Source organism: Ostrea edulis, chromosome 7 (genome assembly GCF_947568905.1).
Source record: "Ostrea edulis chromosome 7, xbOstEdul1.1, whole genome shotgun sequence".
NCBI lineage: Eukaryota > Metazoa > Mollusca > Bivalvia > Ostreida > Ostreidae > Ostrea > Ostrea edulis.
The window spans coordinates 7,486,053-7,513,394 of NC_079170.1; the positions used below are offsets into that span (position 1 = coordinate 7,486,053).

The 27,342-nt window shown below is 34.7% G+C and overlaps 1 protein-coding gene across 1 annotated transcript in view; it reads right to left on the reverse strand.

The window, feature by feature from the left end:
- Positions 1-1,552: 1,552 nt before the first annotated feature.
- LOC125654939 (scm-like with four MBT domains protein 1) overlaps positions 1,553-27,342 on the reverse strand; it is a 29,008-nt gene continuing 3,218 nt past the window's right edge. The window contains exons 3-19 of the mRNA XM_048885054.2: positions 25,790-26,244; positions 23,537-23,785; positions 22,015-22,359; positions 21,600-21,697; positions 20,983-21,223; positions 20,666-20,754; positions 19,088-19,328; positions 12,205-12,305; positions 10,543-10,792; positions 9,493-9,569; positions 9,101-9,375; positions 8,597-8,649; positions 8,131-8,368; positions 6,864-7,039; positions 5,647-6,065; positions 4,808-4,957; positions 1,553-3,742 (exon numbers count right to left, since the gene is read on the reverse strand). Of these exons, the coding sequence (XP_048741011.1) occupies positions 3,602-3,742; positions 4,808-4,957; positions 5,647-6,065; positions 6,864-7,039; positions 8,131-8,368; positions 8,597-8,649; positions 9,101-9,375; positions 9,493-9,569; positions 10,543-10,792; positions 12,205-12,305; positions 19,088-19,328; positions 20,666-20,754; positions 20,983-21,223; positions 21,600-21,697; positions 22,015-22,359; positions 23,537-23,785; positions 25,790-26,244 (3,598 nt within the window). The 3' untranslated portion in view covers positions 1,553-3,601. The remainder of the gene's footprint in view (positions 3,743-4,807; positions 4,958-5,646; positions 6,066-6,863; positions 7,040-8,130; positions 8,369-8,596; positions 8,650-9,100; positions 9,376-9,492; positions 9,570-10,542; positions 10,793-12,204; positions 12,306-19,087; positions 19,329-20,665; positions 20,755-20,982; positions 21,224-21,599; positions 21,698-22,014; positions 22,360-23,536; positions 23,786-25,789; positions 26,245-27,342) is intronic.

Consider the following 27,342-nt stretch of genomic DNA (forward strand, 5'->3'; position numbering starts at 1 on the left):
CTTTATAAACTGTCTTACTGTTATGCCCTCTAGGCCCAAAATTGGAATAAACTTGTCTTATCTAATATATCTATCTATCTATCTATCTCTTTATCTATCTATCTATAAATGAAATAAAATGACAGTATGAAATAATATCTTATATTTGTAAAATTATCAAAATAAAACACTGTAATTAAGATCAATACTTTCTAATACTATCAATAAATCAATGTTAAAATAAATGATCTAATAAGGAAAAAAAATAATCATTGAAAATGTCCTAAGCATGAAATGTCAGGAAGATTGTTCTTGATGGTTGCATATCAACAGAGAATGATGCTGGAATTCCTCAAGGTTCAGTATCACGACCCTTTCTATTATACATCAGCAACATCACAACAATTAATATCAGATCCTTTGCAGATGATACATCATCATTTGTCGTTGCAGACAATGACAAAATGGTTCAGCCCAATCATTGACATCTGATTTGGTAAAAATACATAATTGGTCTAAGCAATGGACTGTTGATTTCAACCTTATTAAAACAATAAAATATTGATTTCAATCTTATAAAAACAATAAAATATTGATTTTAACCTTATTAAAACAATAAAATATTGATTTCAACCTTATTAATTGATTTCAACCTTATGAAAACAATAAAATATTGATTTCAACCTTATTAAAACAATAAAATATTGATTTCAACCTTATTAAAACAATAAAATATTGATTTCAACCTTAATGATTTCAACCTTATCAAAACAATAAAATATTGATTTCAAACGTTCCACACTAAATCTGATAAACACACCCAAGTCTCTTGTTTCACTAAATCTGACAAACACACCCAATTCTTTTGTTTCACTAAATCTGATAAACACACCCAAGTCTCTTTTTTCACTAAATCTGATAAACACATCCCAAGTCTCTTTTTTCAGGCAGACGGTGGTTGGTCATCTCGCATATTTATGAAAAGGGATGTAAAAGGCTCATTATTCTTAGGATCCTCAAATACATATCAAGTCGCAAATCCTTACTCAAACTACATTTTTTATTTGTTCGACCAGTCGAATATAAACAATCATTCTCGTTTTCTTTCCTTTTAAAAGTTCTGGCAACAGGCGATACATCAGGCTCTTTTTCATAGCCCACTGGCACTTTGATAAGTGCATATTTACCATTCAGCTGTTTGTCGCTTATTCTACAAGTTTTATCGTATTTTTTACATCCTATTCTTAATTTTGATTACGTTTACATATGAATCTTCACCACGTGAATATCCTACATTCAGACGCATATTACGAATTAGTTCCAAATTTAGGATCAGAAAACAGCGATTTTAAACAATTTACAGTTAACATCAATTTAATTGCACCAAAAGCATTTCATAATATATGTATGACAAAATATTTAGTCCAAAACATAAATGTTGTTGTTATAAGAAACTTGAACAAGATTTCTGTAAAACGCCATTGACAGAGGTATAGTGTGAGTATCGCACAGAACTCTGGGTAGCGAATGTATGTTCTGAAGTAAACTCGACGACTGATAAAACCACAAGATACAAAGTATAACAGCTTTATTTCATGTTTTAAAATTATACGGGCAAACAAAAGTCATAAACATGATTGCAAAAGATAACAAACAAAAAAATCTTCACGCAACATGTTTTAAAAAATGTTTAACAAGTGAAACGTAAATGAACAGAATAAAAATGATCACAATGTCCTTAGATTTAACAGTACGATGCATATATATGATAAACTGAATAACGCACTGGTGTTGCAGCACCTTTAGAAATAAATGAATGGAATTTTCTGATTCCCTCATGTTCAACATATATACAGAACTTCACACCTTACAGTCACAGAACTGTAGCTCTCTGTGAAAAAAAAGGCTGGTCTATTCTAAAGTTTTTTTGTTTGTTTTTTTTTTTACAGAAAACTAAAATTCATTAGTTACACACCTGTGGATTGCAAACAAATGTAATTGTGGTTATAAACGGGCACACATATTTCAAAAACTGAAATACCTACTGTAACATATAAAGGAGATAAAGCGTTTTACCAAATAAAATCTTTTTTGCTGATAAACAAAATGTGTTTAGTGAAACACTATACCAAATTCTGCAGATAAAATTCTAATCTTCATACAAGACCTTGACATTTACCCATCATGCAATTCTGACCTTGACCTTCATTAATAATTAAGTTCCTATCTTGTATAAATAAGAAATCATAACAAATTTAAAAAGAGCAGACAACAAGAGCTTGTTCCTGATATCTAATTACATCAAAATTAAATGTGAACAGTACGTGTATGTAATTCACCGAGCAGCTAAACGAGTCTGGCCATAAAAATCACTTATAAATAAAATAAAATCTAATTCTAGATATCACGAACCAGATATCTATACATGGCGTTTTCAACAAACAAATAAGTAACATGTCAAATATAAGTACCGTAAAACCGTCAATTTCCACAACCGGTTTCATTTTCATAAAGTTTTAAATCTTCCACGATCAAGAGAAATTAAACTACCTAGTATGGAATACTAGGTCATAAGCAATAAAAAGACCCCTAGGATATGCCCCAAACTTTGTCCCCATGAAATTAAGTCATTTTACAGTTTATCAATATTAAACATAAATATTCATAATACACATCTGTTGATTTGGTTCGATGACAAATTATCGTCCTGCTGCTTCATGCCACAGGAAGCAGTTTGGTTCTCAACAAGAGATGGTGCCCCAACACCCAGTCAACACATCTTTATATATTGCTGGGCTCTTTCATCAAAATTATTCCATTAGATCTTACATGGCATCTCTGATAAGGTTTTAATAGCTACAAATTCTAAACAAGTCCATTCAATATTGACTGACTAATTCAACATCAAATCGTAATGGATCAGTCACATTGTTTGATATAGTGCCATTGTTTAGAAATTAGAAAATCTGAAATAGGTGGTAAATCAAAAACAGGCACATTTCATTCTAAAATGGAATGCTGTGAGTATCATCCTGTAGCCACATTACTATCCAAAACATGCAAACTTTAGACAAGCTGCATTCTATAACTGTATCTGCACTGGGGGGGGGGGGGGGGGGGGGGGGGGGGGGGGGGGGCTGTAATTGACATGGTCCAGGTATGCCTTACAAATGTACACCCCTCAAGAAAACAGAAATATTCTAAGGTTCAAGAGGAGGTTTCCTAGAAAATACCCATTCAATGAATTTATGTACTAACAAAAGACATTAGATCTATTAGTCATAACAAATCAGTTTGCAGCACGCTAAATCTGTTAGCGGCACGCCCAAAATAAATAAGATTATGCCAAAGTGTATTTTGCAAAAGGATTTCAATTTGCATTGCACAGAACTAGTACTGATTCTTTAAAACATTTAATGCAACAAAAATGTGTTAAAAAAAAACAACAAACAATAACATGGCAGCACTACTGTTACCAGATCACCACTTCAATATCCCTTACATAACATGAGAATACTCAAAACATTCATCAATAACCCTCACAACTCGGACAAAAAGTTCGAGACAACCTCACGAATGAGTATAATGGAAGATGTGTGCACCTCGTAATGTTGAGCAAAGTTTATTTGGCATACTGAGTGAAGAAAGCTAGTTTAACCCTTTCTATCTGATGACAGAACTTGATGGCAGGCCCCAGCTTCAGATCCATAAATTCTTGTACGGCTGGCAAAGTCAACAACAGCAAAGCCTGCCCATCAATATCCTGTAATTATAGAATCTCGTAAAATGTTGTCTTTACAAGATTTCTTAAGATATATGGAAGCAAGATTAATATGTTGATTACAAATTATCAATAAAAATCAATATATGCACCCAGGGGTGCATGAGCCGAGTTGCATGGGGTCTTCCTAACCTGCTACCCAACAAAATAACCAAGTTTCATTTGATTCAGTTTTAAACTTTTCTTCGAGTTACTATCCAGAAACCATATTTGTCTGAAGTTTTCAATCTATTTTCGGTCACTGTGACCTTGACCTTTGTTCTCCAAAATCAATAGGGGCCTTGCTTTGCTGGTATCCAACAATATATCCAAGTTTCATTTGACTCAAATTAAAAATTTTCAAGTTATCCTCCTGAAACCAAATTTTTTTGAAATTTTAAATCTATTTTCGGTCACTGTGACCTTGGACCTATTTTCTCCAAAATCAATAGAGAATCTTCCTTACCTGGTACATAACAATATCTTTAAGTATCATTTGATTCAGATTTAAACTTTCTGAGTATCATCCGGAAACCAAGTTTTTCTGAAATTTTCATTCTATTTTCGGTCACTGTGACCTTGACCTTTGACCATTTTTCTCCGAAATTAATAGGGGTCTTCCTTACCTGGTACCCAACAATATATCAAAGTTTCATTTGATTAGATTGTAAACTTTTCGAGTTATCATCCAGAAACTAATTGTTGACGCCCGCCCGCCTGTATCACCAAACCAATAGCCGAGTTCAACTTCGTTGCAACTTGACTAAAAATTTGGGTTTGCAAGATTTTTTTAAAGATAGAATGGGTTTACAAGTTTTTAAAAAAAAAAAAAATTAGAACCAATAAGTGTTTAAAACAGGTGTTTATTAGAACAATTATTTGATTTTTGGTCACATGATATTTCACAGAAAATGATCTACAAAAGCCATTTAACATTAGAAATAGAGATAAAGACATTAAATAACAGATCTTTTACGAATATATAGTATTCACATAAAGTAATTTACTTTTAAAGTTCCATTATTTGATTTTTTTTAAAAACTTGAACGTAAAATGAAGATTGTATACCTGTTCCTTACAAGTCCTGGCTAGATTGGCACAGTCCGTGGTCTTCAGGAATTTGACCACCTCATTCACTGACCACTTCAGAGGATTACTTGACAGATGTAGTGAGTCTGGTACGATTCTTTTCTCACGAGAAGCGATCTGTGCTTGTCTCTATCAAATCAAGCATTCATAGTTTAACCTGTGTTTCAATCACTTTTTTTTTCTAAATGCCATATTAAAATCAAAGGAATTGGGGGCAATTTTTATTTCAAATCAATTACAGTGATCCCCCGTTATAACGCCAACATTTGTACCTCGGCATGGCATTATAACGGGGGTGGCACTATATCGGGGGAGGGGGTATGTGTACAGCTGTCATAAGAAATCAATCAAATTTTATCTACTACATCATGCTTTGAATGCCTGGATAATCCCGGCGTCCAGTGGCTGTAAATGACTCGTAATGGTATGGGTATTTAATGATTTCCAGTTTTTGTTTTATGTCCAGCACGCTTAGACTTCGGTGTGTCCGCCATACTCAGATTTAAAAAACAATACTGCATATTTGAACTCAGTATCTGCTCCAAACTTTGATACCTTGAGGACTAATGGTAGATAATTGCTTAAGCTTGCTCACTGAAATTTTCCTGCCGTTGATTGGCGATAATTAGTGGGGGTGATTATAATGGTAATTGACCAAATCGTACCTGTAAATAGGTTGGCGGATGGCGGGGGGCGATATAGCGGGGGACCACTGTACTTAAACTGCTGTTTCACGGGGTAATTTTCATAATGTTATGCTGATATGGGGTTGATAATGGTACTACATTACGACTGTTGAATAAAGGCCAGATACTCACTTGTGACATCACATTGTTGTGTCGTGCTGCTAATCTAGTAGAACCCTCAGAAAACTCTGATGGAGGAATCAAAATCTTCTTATGTGTCTTCCTCTCGAAGCTGTACTTTGGAAGTTTAGCCCCTCGGGTTTTAATCTCTGAGGGGGGAGGAATGTGGTGAGTGTATTTCCGTTTGAACTTTCTGCTCTCAGCATCATTAGAGTCATTACTGCCCACAGTCTGTGTGTCACTTAACACACCATCTCCGTCCTCTTCACTATTTTCTTCCCGTTCGTTATTATCCCCACGCTCGTCCAGTATGTTAAGCTTTTTCCTCTTGCGGCCCCGTTTTCCGGGTTTCTTTGGACCATTTTCTAAATTGCTGTGACCCCCAGGTGGACGGCCAACTTTTCCAGGAACTTTCTTTCCAAAATATTGAGCTGAAACATGACATACTATATTATAAAGAACGTGCATTCAGATTTATTTATAAAGAAACAAAATGTATTTGTGAAACACAAATGCCCCCGATAATGGCAAATGTCACAAGGAAAAATACCTTGGTACCAGTAGAAAGATCTTGTCACAAGAAATACTCATGTGCAATATGAAAGCTCTAACATTTACCATTTAGAAGTTATGACCAATGTCATTTTTTTTAAAAAGTATGTCAAACTCCAATGTCAAGGTCACAGGGTTAAAAATGTTGGTACCCACGGAAAGGTCTTGTCACAAGGAATACTCTTGTGAAATATCAAAGCTCTAGCACTTTCTGTTCAAAAGTTATTAGCAAGGTTACAGTTTCAGACAGAATTACAGAATGACAGACAGGACAAAAACAATATGCCCCCAATCTTCAATTTCGGGGGCATAAAAACAAAACAATTTTACTTAAATCTCCTTGTTTAGTCCTCTGGGATTCCTTTGAAATTTTTAGCTATACACTGTAAAAGACAGCCGTCTTAATCCTGAAGCAACAATCAGAAAAGTTTTGTAATTCTAATCGCAACATTCCTCCATAATTCCATTATTTTCCACACTCAGGGGAATAATAAGAAATTTTTAAAAGGTTGTAACTTAGGTAAATGTTTGACTGTATAACTCACTATATTTGGTTTTGGTAAGTTGATCACAGTTTGTAACACAGGTAAATGTTTGACTGTATAACTCACTATATTTGGTTTTGGTAAGTTGATCACAGTTTGTAACACAGGTAAATGTTTGACTCTATAACTCACTATATTTGGTTTTGGTAAGTTGATCACAGTTCTCAGGACAGATTTCCCCGTAGCGATGCGGACTAATTAGATTAGGACAGCATTCCAACTTCTTGCAGACATGGCGACAGAAATCTTCCAGATCGTTTATATTACGACAGATCTCTACTGCAGCTCTGTAACTCTTTCCTTTATATCTGCCAGTAAGTATAACACATCTCAATAACAAAATATCTCAAAACAAACCTTTACTGACTTACAACTGAATGACTGGTAATAATCAAGGAAAGCTAAAATATTTCTGAAGGGAATAATGAAGAAATACATTGTACATGCTAGTCCTACCGGACATCAAAGCTAAAAACAGGGCATTGATTAATTTCGGAGTAATTATATTTCAATGGAAAACACAAATCAAAGGTATAACATGGGTATCAAACAGTGAAGCATGTGTATGACCTTTACCAATGACCTTTGACCCAAGAAATGGCTACAAATATTTCATGAGACTTTATTCCATGATCTTAATGTGTCAGACCGATCAGCGAGACATATTTGTGAATGTTCAATCTCATACGTCATTCCTTCTATAGATCACAATACACATGGAAACAATATTTTTGCAGCAAACATGTGAATTTACAGAAAATACAGTTCTCACACATAAAAAGTAATTCATAGTAGATCTAATGTCCATCTTCATCTCCCCACCTGTCATGTGTGAAGCAAGAATGAGACTGAAATTTGGAACAATACTCTTTCTGTCAAGTCCACCTTTATGCATCGTCGGATTTCATTGGTTGATTACAATTCATTCCTCTCTCCATCACTTGTTGTTCCATTCAGATCAATTCACTCGCTCTCATGAATAATGATTGACAGTTTATGTCCATTCAAATACACAAACAGAACTCTTCTGTTCTTAAATGTAGTACAACTTTAACCTCCCAATTACAGCAATATTGTCTAATGAAAGTGTGTAGAAAGGGGTTTACTGATTGGATAAAATCCCTTTTGGTCTTCCCTGAGTAACCAATAAAATTGCCTCCTTTAATAATTATTCCTGAGAATGAGCGAATTGATATGAATGGACCCATGGGTGCTAGTGGAACATAGTGTAATCGATTGTGGGTATTTAACAATGTTTTATGTGAAGCCTTCAACTTTTTTCCAGATACAAGAATCCACACATGTACTGAAATATACCACATCCCACACGTCTTTGTCATGAGGGGATGAAAATGAAACTAAGGGGATGAAATTGAAAGTGAGCAGATGCAGAACCTACTTGGCTTTAATGGTCTGCTGCTGCATTTTTGGGTTGGGTTTCCCTTCTACTTGGAGTTCTTTGAGCACCCTGAAAGACTTGTAAGCCACATTGATGAGATTGGACAGAACCTCCTTCATTACCAGACCCACGGGGCCGGGCCCCACACACATGGGGAGGGATGCAATCCTTCCCTTACTGAGGTAAGGTCCTGAGAAACACTTGTGGTTGTAGTAAATCTTTGGACACCAGGAATTCTCTGAAGACAGAAAACCTTTATAGTCTACATATTCATTCACAATGTTCATTAGAGTTTTGTTCTTGAGGAATTTTCTGCAAACATCAGTATTTTGAAGTCTTAACATGCAATGTTTTCAAATACGAATCAGAAGAAAAGCAACAATTTTGATTTACTGTATCATGGCTAATAAATAAAATAGAACAGGGTTTTTTTTGTTCATGTTTTTTACACATTCAAATTACAAACCTTCATTTTGCTGCATCTGTGAATAGGCTTCATCTGTTTTATTGACAGGCTTCCTAAAAAAAATTATCATTCCAAATATTCAATTTTTTAACATTACTGTGAAAAAAAGTTTTAACATAAATTCTATTTTCATTTCCCCTCAAGTTAACTTCCATGTCAAAGCAAAATGTTTTTGTACATGTGAAACAATATGCCCCTAACCATGGATAAGTTATATGACTTTTGAAATATGTCCCTAACTATGGCTGAGTTATTTGACTAATGACCTTGACAAGTGACCTTCATTTTGACTTGAGTTAAACCCTTCTTAACATTAGCCCTTCCATACACCAAATATAAATTCTCTATCCTGTAAAGTGAAAAGTTATTGACATTGTTTCCGTTGCATGCAGGCAAAGAGAAGACAGGCATGCAAAAATGCAACAAAAAAGCAATCTGCCCATTAAGAGTTCTGGAAGATGTAACAGACATTCATATTATTCGACATAATCTCTAGGGACTCACTTTTCATCCACTGTCTTTGCCGTCCTTCCGGGTTTCTGAGCTTTCCTTGGTTGTTGCATTGGGTAGCCATTGCTGGCACACCACCCCACAGGAAACAGATTGTGAGAGTTCATGTGCTCAATATGGCTCTCTGCCGATTTCTTTTGATTGTCAAGGTGAATCCAAACAATAGGAGTCATGACCTTTGTCACCGTGGCAGCACAGATCTGATTGGGGTTTTCAGGATTCACAGCTTCAAGCTTCGTTCCTTCCTCAAACATGTTTTCATCTTGAGACTACAAAGTATTGAAAGTATTACACTAGAACTCATAGGATCACGATGACCTTCACAAGGACATATCAACACAAAATACTTAAACATCAGCACAAAAAACGACTGACTTAAGACATACCACAACAAACTCTGGTGACGGTGTTGCACTGCAGTATCTCAGGTAATCTTGCCAGTTAAACTGACCTTTGTGCCAACCTGTGTCAACAACATTTTCACTTCATTACACATGCAGCTACTGACTTTCCATATATTGCTGTACTTTAAATATGCGCATGTTTTATTCTACAATATGCATTACATTGCTGTACTTTAAATATGTACATCGTGAGTGGATAGACATGTAAATAGTTACAAGATTAACGTCCCTGTACTTACTATGTACATCGTGAGTGGATAGTCATGTAAATAGTTACAAGATTAACGTCCCTGTACTTACTATGTACATCGTGAGTGGATAGTCATGTAAATAGTTACAAGATTAACGTCCCTGTACTTACTATGTACATCGTGAGTGGATAGTCATGTAAATAGTTACAAGATTAACGTCCCTGTACTTACTATGTACATCGTGAGTGGATAGTCATGTAAATAGTTACAAGATTAACGTCCCTGTACTTACTATGTACATCGTGAGTGGATAGTCATGTAAATAGTTACAAGATTAACGTCCCTGTACTTACTATGTACATCGTGAGTGGATAGTCATGTAAATAGTTACAAGATTAACGTCCCTGTACTTACTATGTACATCGTGAGTGGATAGTCATGTAAATAGTTACAAGATTAACGTCCCTGTACTTACTATGTACATCGTGAGTGGATAGTCATGTAAATAGTTACAAGATTAACGTCCCTGTACTTACTATGTACATCGTGAGTGGATAGTCATGTAAATAGTTACAAGATTAACGTCCCTGTACTTACTATGTACATCGTGAGTGGATAGTCATGTAAATAGTTACAAGATTAACGTCCCTGTACTTACTATGTACATCGTGAGTGGATAGTCATGTAAATAGTTACAAGATTAACGTCCCTGTACTTACTATGTACATCGTGAGTGGATAGTCATGTAAATAGTTACAAGATTAACGTCCCTGTACTTACTATGTACATCGTGAGTGGATAGTCATGTAAATAGTTACAAGATCAACGTCCCTGTACTTACCCTTTGGGGAAGTTAAACTGATGTCATGCTTTTGGCACCAGCCACATGGAAAGATGAACTTTGACCTTGAGTGACAGGAGAATCTGATTGGATAAGATTCTTCTACTAGACTGTCAATCTCCACGATGAAGTATCGACTGTCCAGCACCTTTATCACCGTGGCCGGACAGATCTGGTTTGTTGCTAGAGGGTTTAAAGCTTCCAGTTTCCAGCCTTTCTTAAAACGATGGACGTGAATGTCCTCTTGGTCCTATGAAACAAAACAGACGAATACTGGTAATAATCAAAGTACTAACAGTACTGACAAACAATTTACACAGAACTAGGAAAAGACGAGTACCGGTAATATGAATTTTTTTTTTTACACAGAACTGGTGTGGTTTGTGGCCTGTGGTTTAAGGAAAATGTATGTGATAGTGGCAACTTGATTTTGTGGTTTGAGAAAAGTGAAAATAATTGTGGTGACTTGAATTCATAGCTGAAGAGTTTAACGTAGTTTAGTTTGAGTTGTTTGTAGAGGATTTAAAATTTGTGTAGGTATGTCCATTCAATGAAAAAAAAAAATTAAACCACATTAAAATTAATGATTGTATTGCAAGTCAATGTGAAGCACTTTTCATAAAATTAAGAACCATACAGATTGACATTCAGTGCATTTTTTCCATAAATGACATTCTATGAAGAAATGTGTTATGTACCTGTACATGTGTACATTCTATGAAGAAATGTGTTATGTACCTGTACCTGTACATGTGTACATTCTATGAAGAAATGTGTTATATACCTGTACATGTACATGTGTACATGGTGATGGGCATCTGCTTTACATTCAATCTTTTAAAATTAAGCACAATCAAACATTTGTTTAAGCTTAGAATAAACACCTAGATCTTTATACAATTTTTAAAAGCTCCACTGTCCAAGCCAAGTATAATATAGTTTGATTCATAGATTACATGTACTGAATTTTGTAACAAGTTTTTCTGTTCTTTTTTTCTTCTATATTTAAAACAACTTCCACATTAACATATGTTCTATGTGTGTGTTGGTGTATATACATGTATGTTTGGAGATGTGTATATGTTTGGAGATGTGTATATGTATGGAGATGTGTATATGTTTGGAGATGTGTATATGTATGGAGATGTGTATATGTATGGAGATGTGTATATATGTATGTATATATGTATGTAGATGTGTATATATGTATGTAGATGTGTATATATGTATGTAGATGTGTGTATGTATGGAGATGTGTGTATATGTATGGAGATGTGTATATGTATGGAGATGTGTGTATATGTATGGAGATGTGTATATATGTATGTAGATGTGTATATGTATGTAGATGTGTATATGTATGTAGATGTGTATATTTGTATGGAGATGTGTATATGTATGGAGATGTGTATATGTATGGAGTTGTGTATATGTATGGAGATGTGTATATGTTTGGAGATGTGTATATGTATGGAGATATGTATATGTATGGAGATGAATATGTGATTTATTAATTTGATATAAAGCATGATAGTTGAGTAGATATTACAAATAAAAAAGAAATTTGTAACAAGACCTTCAATTTCTCTTTATTCTCCACTAAACCTTATATTACATGTACTTATCTCAATGAACTCATTTAGATACCATTTCCACTCGTACCTTAAATATCGCTAATGGTAACACCATCTTCTCCGATTCTCTCAAAGCTGTTTCCAACACTCTCATCCAGTCAACTTCCTCTTGAAACTGCATGATCAATTCTACAAGCAGAAAAATAATGAGAACTTGATTGAGCTTCCATTTACAGGCTTTCATTTCTTGAAAAAATCTCAAACTAAACTCTGAGTTTTTTTTAGTAAACTCTCAGACTGGAGTTTTTTTTTGAGAAGACCATAAACTGAATCTAAATTTCAAATCAAGCTAACTTTTGAAATAATTTTCATAAAGAAATAATTTTTTTTAGTATGTACACGTTTGCATTTGAACTTTACATAAACCTGCTGTTTTTTAAAACATCTGTGCTAGATAAATCTTAGGATATAAGTAATGAAAATTTTAACTCAAGTTATTCTCAGTTTATGGTCTTGGGGCCAGGAGACTGCATATTACTGAAGCTGTGCATCCACTCACTGACTTCTTTTGTTTTAAAACTAATGGGGATGGGTTCCAAACTGTATATGCGAATTTTTCTACTACAGCGTAAAGGGATGTTTTTTTTTTTGTCTTTTTCATATGTAAACATTTGAAAATGATTTCTCTTAGGTTAAAATGCACCAAGAGTTGTTTTTTGTTACTTTAAAGTTATAAATAAATCTATATTCACTATCTGCCCAGTTTTATGTTCACTCATTTAGGATGAAGGCGAAAATAAAACTAGGACAAAGTTGTTTGAAAAAAAGTCACGTGACTCGGGCTAGGCTCAATGCGTTTATGTCTGCTCCGTGTCTTTGACAAATTTCAAGGAATTTAGGAAACTTTTCAAAAATTCCTTTGGACATATCAGTGTATATATGTTTACGTTTGATTGCGTGAATTTTTTGTGTGTTTTCATACACTTTTGGATTTTTCGCCTTTTTCTTTCTTTGTATTGTGAGCGAAATTCACATCGGTAACTCATCCGATCGAATTTATAACCACTACTCCAAGACAATGGAATTGCTTAAACCAGTCTATCTAAAGGACGGAGAAATTCAGTTTGGATCTACACGCTTTTCAGACTTTGACCTGTCGATCTCCGTTGGAAACAAAATAAATGACTTAAAATGCGTTCAAAAAGACAGAGATCTTTGGAGAATATATGTCGACTCAATGGAAAGTAGATCAAAACTTCTTACAGAGGGAATAGACCTTAGAAGTAAAAATGTGAGAGTATACGACACGAATCCTTATTCAGCGGGGATATCCAATCCTACTGAAAATGTTCTGAAAATAACAATCAAAGGCGTGCCTCTATCGGTTGATGACAACGAAGTAATCAAAATGCTTCAAGAATTCAATCTTACTCTCACCAGTGATCTGAAGTACGAAAAAAATTCGTCATCCGGTTACTAGAAAAATGACCGGCATCCTTAACGGTAATAGATTCATTTATACCAAAGCGCTAGACGAAGGTATATTCCTTCCACGTACAGCTATTTGTGCCGGTTTAAGATGTACTATTTACCACTACGGTCAACCGTCCACCAAACGCACTCCACGGTGTATGAATTGCTGGGAGGAAAACCACTATACTAAGGAATGCCCAAACAATAAGCGTTGCAAAATTTGCAAATCCGAAGGTCACGAACCTGGAAACCATGAATGTGAATACTATACTGAATCAGCACCCAGCGTCATTCCTTTTGCTGGCCAAGACAACTGTTTGTCTAACTTTTTCCCATGTGATTTGCAGTTATTTGGTGTAAACCATAAGTCTGCAGAATACGCCTTTCAATACGTGAAAGCGATGCGTAGCGGTGATCTACAGAGAGCTTCAGCAATACAAATAGCTAAATCTGCCCTAGATGCGAAAAAAATTGGGAAACACGTCTTGCCGTCACCCAGTTTTTCGTTAAACCAAATCCAGATTATGACAGAAATTATAGAGGCCAAAGCTGAACAAGTTCCGGTTTTCGCCGATTCTCTCAAAACCCAAAAAAGGAATCATGTGTTTGTTGAGTCCACATATGATGATTTCTGGGCTTCTGGGCTGGACAAGGATGCTACCATTCACACGTGTGCTGAAGCTTGGCCAGACACCAACAAACTTGGCTGCATTCTCTCAGAAATTGCCTCGCGTCTCCGCCAACCTCCAAATCGTCCTCAGTCTCTCCAAACTACCCCAATAGAGAAAACCAGATCTCAACAAATAAATCTCGAACAGAATACCCCTAAAGATAGAACCAGATCTAAACAAGCGACTCTCACACAGACACAGACTACCCCAAGAGAGAGAACCAGATCTCAACAAGCGACTCTCACACAGATGAAGAGTGTCGTCTCGGGAACCAAAACGGCATCTCCTAAAGGAAATGCATTTGACTCTAAAAATCGCGGCGGAAAGGGCTAATTTCACCTTACATTTTGTGCTCGCATAATATCCAAACCCTTAACTCGGACTTCAAAAGGACAATGTCTTTGTTTCTGTTTAAGGTAAATAGAAATGTTTTTCTTTAGTATGAATTTTTTGTTTGAAGCATGGACAACCTTAAATTTGTGTCTGTTAATGCAAGAGGTTTAAATACCAAAGAAAAGCGTTTAAAATATTATAATTGGTTAAAACATTCAAAAATAGATATTGCCTTTTTACAGGAAACGCATTTCATTGAAGAAAACGAATCGTTGTATAATTTTTCATGGTATGGAAAAGCTATACACTGCTTTTCTGATTCAACATTTACCAGAGGTGTTTCAATACTGACTAAAAATGGATTAGACATTAATATTCTTAATACTCACAGATCAAAAGACGGACGAAAATTATTAATCAACGTGAAATTACATGACATAGAATTGACTTTAGTTAATATATATGCACCAAATAATGAATCATGTAGAATCCAATTTTTCAAAAGATTAAGAACTTTCATTAATAATTACTCGAACATTTCATCCAATATTATTATATGTGGGGACTTCAACTGTAAAATAGATAATTGTTCAGATAAAAGCTCTAAAGTGTTAAATGACATAATAATTCAATTAAATCTTGTCGATTTATGGACAAGTAAACATGATAAAACAGATGGTTTCACGTGGTGTGATGCTTCTGACATACCCAAAAGTAGAATCGATTTTGTATTCATTAGTAAAACTTTTCTAAATAAATGCAAATCTCCCATGCTACAGAAAATTCCAGGAACTCATTCTAATAGAACCAGAATGTCTGACCACAAAGCAATTAGATTTAATCTTAATATACACGATAACAAGAGAGGAACAGGTTACTGGAAATTAAATACTTCCTACTTAAAAAGTAGCGAATATAAAAACCAAATTGTAAATATTATACAAAATATAAAAAACTCACAAGGAACAAACACGCAAAAATGGGAAATTTTAAAACATAAAATTAAGTTACTTTCTATACATTTTTCAATCAAATCGCAGAAAAATCTTAAGAATACAATTTCAAACATTGAAAAAGAAATAAATGAAATAGAATCTCTCCCACATCTCCAAATTGATATGAATAAAAAGAGAGACTTGGAGTCGCAATTAAATGACTTGTATGATAAAAAAGCAAAAGGAGCTCAAATTAGGTCACGCGCTAAGTGGATCGACAAAGGAGAAAAAAACACCAAGTATTTTTTAAGTCTAGAAAAAAAGCATCAATCACAGAATGTTATTAATGAACTACAGAACGAACGAAAAGAAACTTTAACTACTGATGAAGATATTTTGAGTGAAATGTGTAATTTTTATGAAAATCTGTATGATACTAAAAATATAAATTCTTCTGACATTCAGAATTATTTAAATAATAGCAATATTAAATGTTTATCTGAGAGTGCGAGAAATAATTGTGTCCAATTTCCAACTTTAGATGAATGTCGAGAAGCTGTTATGAGTATGAAACACAATAAATCGCCAGGTCTAGACGGTTTACCAACTGAATTTTATCAATGCTTTTGGGATCAGTTATCGGAACTTTTTTTTGGAATGCTTAAAGAAATTTTTTTATCAAATGAAATGTCTTTTTCCCAACGACTTGCTGTCATATCATTAATTCACAAAAAAGGAGAGAAATCCCTATTAAAAAATTACAGACCTATTAGCCTTACAAATACAGACTACAAGATAATTGCATTCATATTTGCTCGTCGTTTACAAAAAGTTGTCGATGATTACATAAGTAACGAACAGACAGCATATATAAAAGGAAGATTTATAGGAAGCAACGTACGATTAATATTAGATATTTTTGATTACTGGGAAAACAATAATCAAGAGGGCTTATTATTATTTCTCGACTTTGAGAAAGCATTCGATTCAGTTGAGTGGAATTTTCTGTTCAAAACTCTAGAAACATTTAATTTTGGAATTAATTTTATTAAATGGATTAAAATACTTTATAAAAATCCTATCTTCCGTTTAAAAAATAATAGCTGGATCTCTAGAACATGCCAGATGCACAGGGGAATTAGGCAAGGCTGTCCAATTTCTGCGATTTTATACCTATTTGTTGCAGAAATTCTATCAGATAAAATCAAATCAAATAATTCGATTCACGGTTTTAAAAATAAAAACTTAGAAAATGAAATTAAAAATATTCAACATGCAGACGACATGACACTGGCTTTAAGTGATACCGATTCTCTAAAACATGCAATAAACACCATTAAAAGTTTCTGTGAATTAGCAGGGTCAAAAATAAATTTCACAAAAACAGAATGTATTTTACTCGGAAACCTGAGAAACCAGCTTGAAACAGTAGAGGGAATAAAGGTAACTAAGAAAGCCGTAAAATGTTTAGGTATTCATATAGGTCAAGATAAGATTGAATGTTACAATAAAAACTGGATGAAAATATATCACGAAATTGAAATGTTATTTGAATCATGGAAGAGAAGAAAACTATCATTATTTGGAAAATGTACAATCATTAACTCATTGGCTTTATCAAAATTGACTTATGTTGCAAGCATTTTAGAATTACCCGATCCTAAGTTTATAAAAGATATCAATAGGTTGATATTTAATTTTTTATGGAATAAAAAAGATAGAATCAAAAGGAACACATTGATAGGGGATATTAAAGATGGAGGGATAGGTGTAGTCGATATAGAGTCTAAACTTAAAGCCCTAAAGGCCATGTGGATTCCACGCCTTATTACAAGTAATCATATCATTAAAAAATATGCAGAAAGTTTCAGCAAAACTTTAAATCTTGACATTGATTATTTAGTTAAGACTTCTGAAACATCAACTAACAATTATGGCATTCTTAAAAATTTTCCAGTGTTTTATAAACAGGTGTTTTCTTGCTTCAACCTTTGTCAAGACAACACAAACCAAACTCTTAACTCCACTGAAAAATTCCTTCTTCAGCCAATATGGTCAAATGCAAATTTTCTCTTCAAAGGTAAATCAATATGTTTTGATGATTGGATAAAAAGTGGAATTTTATATGTTAAAGACATTTTTAATGAGGATGGGCTATTAAAATCAGGTAAACAAATTTATGATTGTCTTACTAAGAAAACGAACTGGCTATGCGAGTATAAGATGATAAGACATATTTTCAAAAAAATTGAACTCGGATATGATTTTTCTAAAATTCCCTACATTAAAACCAAAAATATTGATAAAAATTTATGTTTACAACATAAAACTAAAATTTTCTATTCTACTTTGATAAAGCATAAATTCCAAAAACCCTCGCTTACAAGGTTAAGTAGAGAGTTCCAAATAACAGATAAAAAGGAATGGGAATCAATATTTTTATTGAAAGTTAAATACATTGAAGACAAATCTTTAGCAGAGTTTAATTATAAACTAATACACAACTTATTGAGTAATAATCTCCTTATTAGCAAATGGAACAACACTGTAACAAATAAGTGTAAACTGTGTAGAAATGAAATCGAAAACACAAAACACCTTATTTTTGATTGTATTAATGTACGACATATATGGAAGGTCGCAAGTACCTGTATTAATTTCACAATTACTTGGAAACATATTGCTGTTGGGTTTTATTTGGATAATACTGAGTTGATAAAGATATATAACTATTTTCTTTCTTTTATTGCATTTAGAATTTATAAATGTAAGATGTATTGTAGAGTTGTGCAGGTTGATGAGACGAGTGATTTTGTTATTCGTTCCATCAAGGAATACTTGAGATCGCACTGTCAAGTTCTCAGGTTTTTATATAAAACAAAAGAACAGAAGTTTTTTCAAAATTTTGTATCCAATCTATAGATATTCTTTATATCAAAATTTTTAACATAAAATTTAAACATTTTTACTACTGCTATTATATCTATGCACGCACATGTATGTATACATGTGTATATCTGTGTATTATATATACTTGTGTTATATCTGAAGCCACTATTCAGAGGGTCAGTCCTCTAATAGAGCTGCCCAATGAGTCGGATATGAACTGTCGTGATATGTGTGGACTCATTGTGGCAGCGGGGCGTTTTTGAAAAACAACAACCAAAAACTTATCTTTATTATACACACACTGCCAAATATGTTTCTTACGCAGTATTATTCCGTCACTTGAAATTATGTTGATGTAAATTAATAACTACAATTGTTTGACATATACTGTATCTATTTTGATTCCATGGTAAAATAATAACCATATCTTATACACATTGTATCTTATACATGTATTTCATTTGTTTTGTATATTTGTATATGTTTTTGTCTTGTTTCATAAATAAAAATCTTGAAACTTGAAAAAAAAAAAAAAAAAAAAAAAAAAAAGGACAAAGTTGTTTCCCCTGTATTCAATTCATGTCGAGGGCTTCCCTTCAGACAAGATAAGTCTGCATTAAAGCTTGATGATGACCCCCAACAGAGCAGGAGCGATGACTGGGAAACATACCTGGTGGAGGGCTGTACTTGTAGCCATTGGCCTTGGCCCAGCCAATGGGATGAAGTCTGTGGTTTAGGTAGAAGAGCCAGAAGTCATGAGAACTGGCTTCGGACCCCTCTAGTCGCAGGTACAGACGCCCTCCAACATTCTCTAACACCTTCACAAGCCAGATGTCTGTGGGATTGATGGCATGCTGAAGTTCTAATCTCATTCCTCTCTTTAACTGGTCTACTGGTGTAGTGCCTGTGGACTGTGTAAGTATTTCACATAATCATAATTGTGTCATTGTCAGTTGGCATGTATTATGACACAATATTAAGTCATCATCCCCCCCACCCACAAATACCAAACTTTAAACAAAAAGTCCATGAGCCTTATCGCTCACCTGAGTAACAGAATTATACTTATCGCTCACCTGAGTAACAGAATTATACAATTATACTTATCGCTCACCTGAGTAACAGAATTATACTTATCACTCACCTGAGTAACAGAATTATCCTTATCACTCACCTGAGTAACAGAATTATCCTTATCACTCACCTGAGTAACAGAATTATCCTTATCACTCACCTGAGTAACAGAATTATCATTATCACTCACCTGAGTAACAGAATTATCCTTATCCTTATCACTCACCTGAGTAACAGAATTACCCCATGTAAAACATTTAATCTTAAATATGCCCCCAACTTAGCCACACATCATACGAACACCCTGGGATGTGCATTATCTAATCAGTATTGCATATTGACCTACCACATTCTATTCTTGTTCTAAATCTATTTTACAGGAATTTTCCTAAATATTCCGATCTAAAATCTTAAGACCCCTCTTTTAATCCTGCAAAGACCCCCAGGGAACTTAATGTGATTCCTAAGAAGATTTAGAAAGACTTCTTCTGCATTCATGTACAGGACATAATAGTCATGTAAAAAAAACAACAACAACAAAACAAAAACAACAAAAAAACAACCCCTGAACCTACTCTACCGGTGGATACATATCAATTTGACAAACTATACCCATATGGTTCTTGAGGAGATTTTCAAAGAATGTTCCTATATATTCCTAAATAAAAACTTAAACCTTCCTTGTGACTGTGGCCCCTATCTGTCTTCTGGGATCATGACAAATTTAAATCTTTATCAAGTAAGCAAGCTTTTACAGAAGTTATGCCTGTTTTGGTCTACTGGTTCTTGAAAAGAAAAGGTTTTTTTTAAACTCCTACCCTATTCTTATTATTTCTCAATTATCTCCCCTTGGAAAAGGATGTAGTTTGTCACATTTACAAACTTGAATGCCCTTTCCTCCAAGAATGTTTTGTGCTACGTTTGGCTGCAATTGGCATTATGGTTCTTGAGAGGAAGATGAAAATGTGAAAAGTTTTCATACAACAGACAGACAATAGACAAATTTCAATCAGAAATTTCAGCTCAGCTGGACTAAAATCAATACAGCAAAATCAATTTGTTTTGAATTACTTCTATAAACTATAACTTTCAAATTGATTTCACCATGCATCATGCATAAATCTTTTAACCAAACACATGTATTCTGAAACAATAAATGTCAAGTTTTCTGTACCTTATCCAAAAGAAACGATGGTGCAGTTCTTGCCCCCGTTAGTGATTTCACCAGAAATTCTCGCCAATCATCAAATTTATCCTTAATAGCTGCAATGAAATCTTGCAATGTAAGACTGTTTATCATGCTGTCATTTATATGAAAGACTGACTGAAAGGGAGATAACTCTTTAAAACCTCCAATTCCATCAAATGACAATCAAAAGTCTCCATTAAAAATGTTCATGATATGATTTGGAGCTTTACACATGACTGCATTAAATATGCAATACACAATGGCTGAATTATATGCAATACTCAATCTTTTCTCTAGCTAACCTTCAGGAGGTTGCAAAACCTGGTTATTCTGAGCACACCATCCAATTGGATGAATTTCTGAGGAAATTAAGTCGCACCAAAAATCAGCCGAGGAGTCGTCCTCATAGCCATCAAACCGTAACCGTAGCAACTCCCCACAGGTCATGATGACAGACGTCACCCAATACGTTCCAATATTACATCTGTTCGGTACTTCCAATTTCATACCCTTCACGAAGCCACTCTCTAAACTGTACTCCACCTAGGGGAAAAAAATCACTGGGTAAAAAATATCACGAAACACTGCACTCTGTAATTCCTATGATTCTCAGAGTAATATTAGCAGCTGTATAAATGTCAATTCATTTTTCTAACCCCCCCCCCCCCCCCCGTTCACTCAAAGAAAATGTGCTGATTGTTATTGTCAGTACAGGGTGGTCAGAAAACAGAAAATGTGCTGATTGTTATTGTCAGTACAGGGTGGTCAGAAAACCATGTTTTGTCTACCATGACTACATTAATTGTTTGACTAATGACAAGAGTCCCATTGGTCATGACTTATGGATGACCCTTATTGATTTTCAGGTTGAAAGGTCGTTTTGGTTATATTAATTAACTGTGGTCGAGCTGAAACTTACGTGTTTGAAAGCTACATTTGGAACAGCTGTGGAGCCTGTGTCCTCTAAGTATTTATCCCACACAAAATCTAAATCATCATATTCTACGGGAACTCCATCTGTAACGAAATAAATTGTTCACGACATGATGAATGGCCTGTGTGTAGGAGATGACAAAAATTATTCAATGTCAGGAAAGAATCAAAACACTTAAATCACCATTGCTATCACAGTTCCTCACAATCTTAAGAATTAATCAATGTGCTTTTTGAAACATAAACTGACAATAAATGCCTGAATGCGAGGATATTTGAAATGATGTATCTTTATATCAATACATACAAGTTTACAATTACGTGTATAAATGTTTCTGTTCCTCGGTGAAACACATTTTATCTAATAATTTTATAACACCTCTATAAAGCAATACAAGTACCATCATTACAGTTCCCAATGTCCAGGTTTTTGAAGCGCAAATATCTCTCTCTCTCCGGTTGCTTGCCTCCCTCCTCTTTGACTTTCTCCTGAGTTATAGTACTCTCTTTCTCCCGAGTTTTAATACTCTCTCCATTGTTCTTTTCCACTTTTGTTTCTTCAGCAAGTCTTTTCGATAAATCAGTGGCCCGCTCCTCTCCTTCAATCTCTCTAGACTCCGATTGCGTAGGATTGTGGGAGGCACCCAGACTAGTAGTGGATGGGAAGGCACTAGCTCCCATGGGTGGACAAAGGATCAGCCCCCCGGGTACAGACATAGGAAAGCTTCGACAGGGACTTAGAGCACCTAAAATAGCAAATATTAGGATTTTATTCTCTTTATTATGGGGTAATTCTGATCTATGTTCACAGTCGTTCAAAAGTTCTGTGAAATGGTGTAACTGGAAGCCTGCACAATAAAACTATGAGGCAAGGAATTAATGGAAATAAAAAACAACAACATATTAACTACAACCTGCCATCAAATGGGTTACATGTCTACCGTATATACTCGCCTAGAAGTCGGTTACATGTATACCGTATACACTCGCCTAGAAGTCGGTTGTATTCTTTAAGGTTATTTTGTAGGAATTTGCCATTGACCTGCTTATAAGTTGGTGTAAATTTTTGTCAGAATCGGTTGACAATTGTAAGTTAATGCTTTAGTGTTTTTACCTATGTTTTAAAAGATATTTTGAGAAATTAATAATTATGAGGTGCTCAAAATCCCAGTCATATCTGATAGGGGTTTAAACACAACCCTTGATCTATTATGGGCAATGATCACTTGTTTACCTAAGCAATTATGGTCTCCTAATTACCAGTACCTGACACTGTTTACTTAGAGGCAAAAACTGTTATTGTGCCATTCTGGTATAATTCATTGTATCAACAATTGAGTTTTTAAGAGTCAAGAATGATTATCTAAATTAACTGTTAACAATATTCAATCTTTTATGAAATATATTTCAGCCGGTATACATATGAATATTTCAATATTAAATCGGGTTCGTAATTCAATTTTACCAATAAATGATAGATTAGTTAAATTGAATGAAAGAATTAGTTACCGGTATGTAAATAATTTTTATTTAAAATAAATAATATACACTTAACTAGATAAAATTATGAAAATATGTAAATACTTGTACTCTATACATAATTTTAAAATACATAAAATGATGTGTCTAGATATTTGTGAACAATAATCATTTGTGTGGTAGTCCATGATAATTATTGGAGTTGTTTAAAAAACGCTACATTACGCCACCCAGAAAAATACCAATCTTCTTAGGACATGCCTATAAGTCGGACATAGAGTTTTGGACCAAAAATTGACTCCCAAAAATCCGACTTATAGGTGAGTATATACGGTATGTGTTATTAAACAGACATCTGATGCAATACATGTCTATACATATGAATAACCCCCCCCCCCCCCTCTACATTTAAATCAAACTTTCTACACAGAAGGAAATTCTCACCAGTATTTGCATTAGGATTTCCTGGACTAGTATTTGTGATGGGAATGTGTCCCACAACCTTTGGCATGCTGGGGCTCACCGGGCTAAGCATATGTGTAGTACCAGGACAGGTGGTTCCTGAGGACCGAGGGAGGAGCTGAATGTGGCCCTGGGGATGGGTTGTTCCCGGAATTCCTGGGCTCCGACCTCCACTAATGACAAATGGTGTGCCTGGGTAGGCCAAAACCGGACTCTGGGGAATGCTCCCACCTGTAAAAGAATTAACACATCTTAGAAAGCATTAATACCACAAAGATTGAATTATATACCCATCCAGAGAACTTAAAAATTCTGACGTTAAAATCTAAAAATTCTAAACAACTCACCATGGGGAACAAAAATGAAAATTTTACCTATCCCCTGTTCTGTGGTTTTGTATAAATTCTGACCAATAGGATTTTAAAGAATTCTCTATAGTGACCTTGACCTTTGCCCCGTCTTTGAAACTCAATAGGAACTGACAACTTAGCATAGGAACAAGTATTGAGAGTTTGATTACACTTTGAATCTGATCCACAAGGGATTTTAGGAATTCCCTTCAAAGGCCTTGACCTCAGACCTTGAAAATCATTAGAGTTTTATTTCCGAGATAAATAAGTAAGCAAAGTTTGGTGACCCCATCCTCCTATGCTACAGTTTCAAAACGACTCCAAAAAAATACCATAGGGTTTTCTTCAAGGATCACTGGATGTGGGCTGATCGCATCTATGATCATTGTTATTTACCTGACCAAGAGAGCAGGGTGTTGTGTATAGTTTTGACATACACAGAACATGTCCCAGGGCTGTCTGCAGAGTTTCTGTGGTCTTAGTGTTTATATAATGGTTGTATTCCTAATGGAAGCTTGACACACAGTCTGCCCCCCCCCCCCCCCCCCTTTCTCTCTCTTACTCTCAGTCATTGACTAAATGATAAATATAGAGTTATCATAAATTGATAATATAAATTATTTCAATAAGTTGCAAATTTTAGAATTTAATGTACAAATTATTGTTTGATTTCTGATTGTGTAATTTATAATACATGTTTAGAGAGAGAGAGAAAATACAATTCTATTAAAATTGCATTGTTCAGGGGTCTCTTTCAAAAATTGGAATTAGGAGAAAATAGTAGTTGTGGACAGGTTCATGCTATAAAAACTTAGGTACACTGGGCTTCCTCAAGATATAAAGAATGCAGGTGGTAATTACTGGCAGTTATTGTTCTCAAACACTTCTCTGGGGTCCCTCCAGCCCATGGTCTCTACAGATGTCACTCCACCTGAGATCTATTGATAAATGTTTGATTGACAGGTGGCCTACCATTGATCATGATACAGGTAAAATTTGGGGGTGTTAACTTAAAATTGGGTCTTTAAATCTTGCCCACAAGGTAACTTTCACACACAAAACTGCTTTACTTGTTAACTATATTAATCATATTCATAGCTAACACATGCTACAGGTCAGGTAAATATTTCAAATGCAAAACATATTTCTTCTTTTCTGGTTCTTTCAGTAATATTTCGAACTCCAAACCTCTACAATGAATGAATTCCTTTGACACTGTGAAAAGGACTCTATTCTAGTAAAGATTATAGGTGTGAATTTATAATCATTTTGCCCCCTTTTTAATATATCAATAAATTGTGGTAGCTTTCAGTCTTATGTGACGGTGTTTGAAAAACTTATCATAATTGATTTTAAAGATTAATATTTTTGTCCTTAGTAAATGATTAAAAAAACAGCGTGATTTTTTAATTCACGTGAGATTTTTCAGACATTAAATGTAAATACTATAATAAGGAAATCTACACCTGTTTAGTGGTAATCATCTTGGCACTTTTTTCACATTAACCTTGTTGCTTACATTTATTGTATACCAATACTTTTCTACATAAGGTACCTGTATATGAAAATCTTAAATACAATAATTTATGATTTTGGTATTTTGTTTTTATGTTGGAAGATGTGCAAAATATAAATACACTTATAGCATAAATTAAAATTGCATGAGTTCAAGGACTTGCCAAGCATGATAAAGCAAACAATGAATAGTAAATTTTCGAAATCTGTAAGCTTCAACCACTTCTGATACCTGTATTTGAATTGCCAAGTGTTGAATGTCTATGAACAATTACAAGATCTTTACCACGATGGCATAAAATCTCAGTCTGCTTTGACAAAAATGGCTAGATACCTGCCTGTACAAAGCCCTGAAAACAGAAAACCTTACCTGACATATGTAACAGATTTGGGCTCATTGGAACAGCCAGATGTGGAGTTCCACCCCCTGAGGCATAATAACGAGCAGGGATTGTCTGATGCATTCCTCCCCCGCTCCCCAGAGTGGGAAACACTGTCGAATGTGATAGCCGTGTCCCAACCGATGATGGGTACACACCGCTAGACCCACAAGCCTGACTAACAAGCGGTGCTGGGAACACAGAATGAGTTGTCTGTCCTCCTATCGTATGAGGGGGCATGGGGAAAATGTTCCGACTTGGTTGACTGGTGGAGTCTATGGCACGACCTCCGGTGTTCTGCATGATCGGAGTTGGAAATGGTCCAGTGGACACAATCGATGAAGCATATCCTTGTGCTGGTGCCGCTGCCATTTGTATGGGAATATGAGAGGGCATGGCAGGACTGTTCCCTGGGAACAACATGGGGCCTACAGTCCTGTCACCACTATCAAGAAAGGGGAAGAACTCATTTAGAAAAAGATCACGTTTCCTCATGAAATAACTGAAAAATGAGAATGGCTGAATTCTCCAGGAAATACACATGTATTCGTCAAATACATACGAGACTGATTTTTATCAACTGATTAAATCAATTTTCACAACTATCAAATTCATTCAACATTTTCCAATAGTTCATATCTTAATTATATCAAATGAATGCATGCATTATATATATAACTCCAAGATATTAATAATTCATTGACTGTCTGATAATCAATACTTGGAACTCTAAAATAAAATTTAAAATTTTGTAACAAGTGATGCACGACAATTAGTGTTTGAACACTATACACACACCCTGATCTCAATGCTAATACGAATTAAACACACTGACATGATTACACTGTCTAGCAGAAGATTTTTTTGTGATGTAATAATACAGTCCCAAACACTCCTAACAGACAGCAAAAGTAAATCAAAAAATCTGCATGTGGTTTCTGTGTCTGCTCTGCGATTCCTGGAGCAGATGCACCGCAGGACGGCAGGCAAACACAGAGAGTGGACATGAAAGGTGGATACGTCTAACACAATCTTAAAGCGGTCCATCAACCGAGTTCAAAGGTCAAACAGCATTCTATCACTACTTTTAATATACTCAGTCTGTATCATGTCTTTTGATTAAGGAGGTATGCTACACCAAAGAAATTTTATATGGATGAAAAGTGGAGGATATGTACAACAATAATTTGAAATTTGAACTTTCAAATTTACTTTATTTAGTTAAAAAATGCACTTTTAGTTGACAGCAATCTGAGAAAAATTTAAAACCCCTGCTGGATTCGATCCCGCGATCTACAGTTCAGCAGTCGACATGTTAACTTACTGAGCTACTCAGCTAGGTGAGATTTTTTTAAATGAATAGACAAATATTGCTGATATCTATATTTTCATCCATGTTTTGAAAGGAAATCAGCCATTGGGACGATGTAGAGTACCTCCTTAAGAACGCATTCTATCACTTGTCTTAATATTACAGTAGTTTTAAACACTGTATTACGTACATGTCTTTTGATTGAGAAAGCATTCTATCACTAGTCTTAAT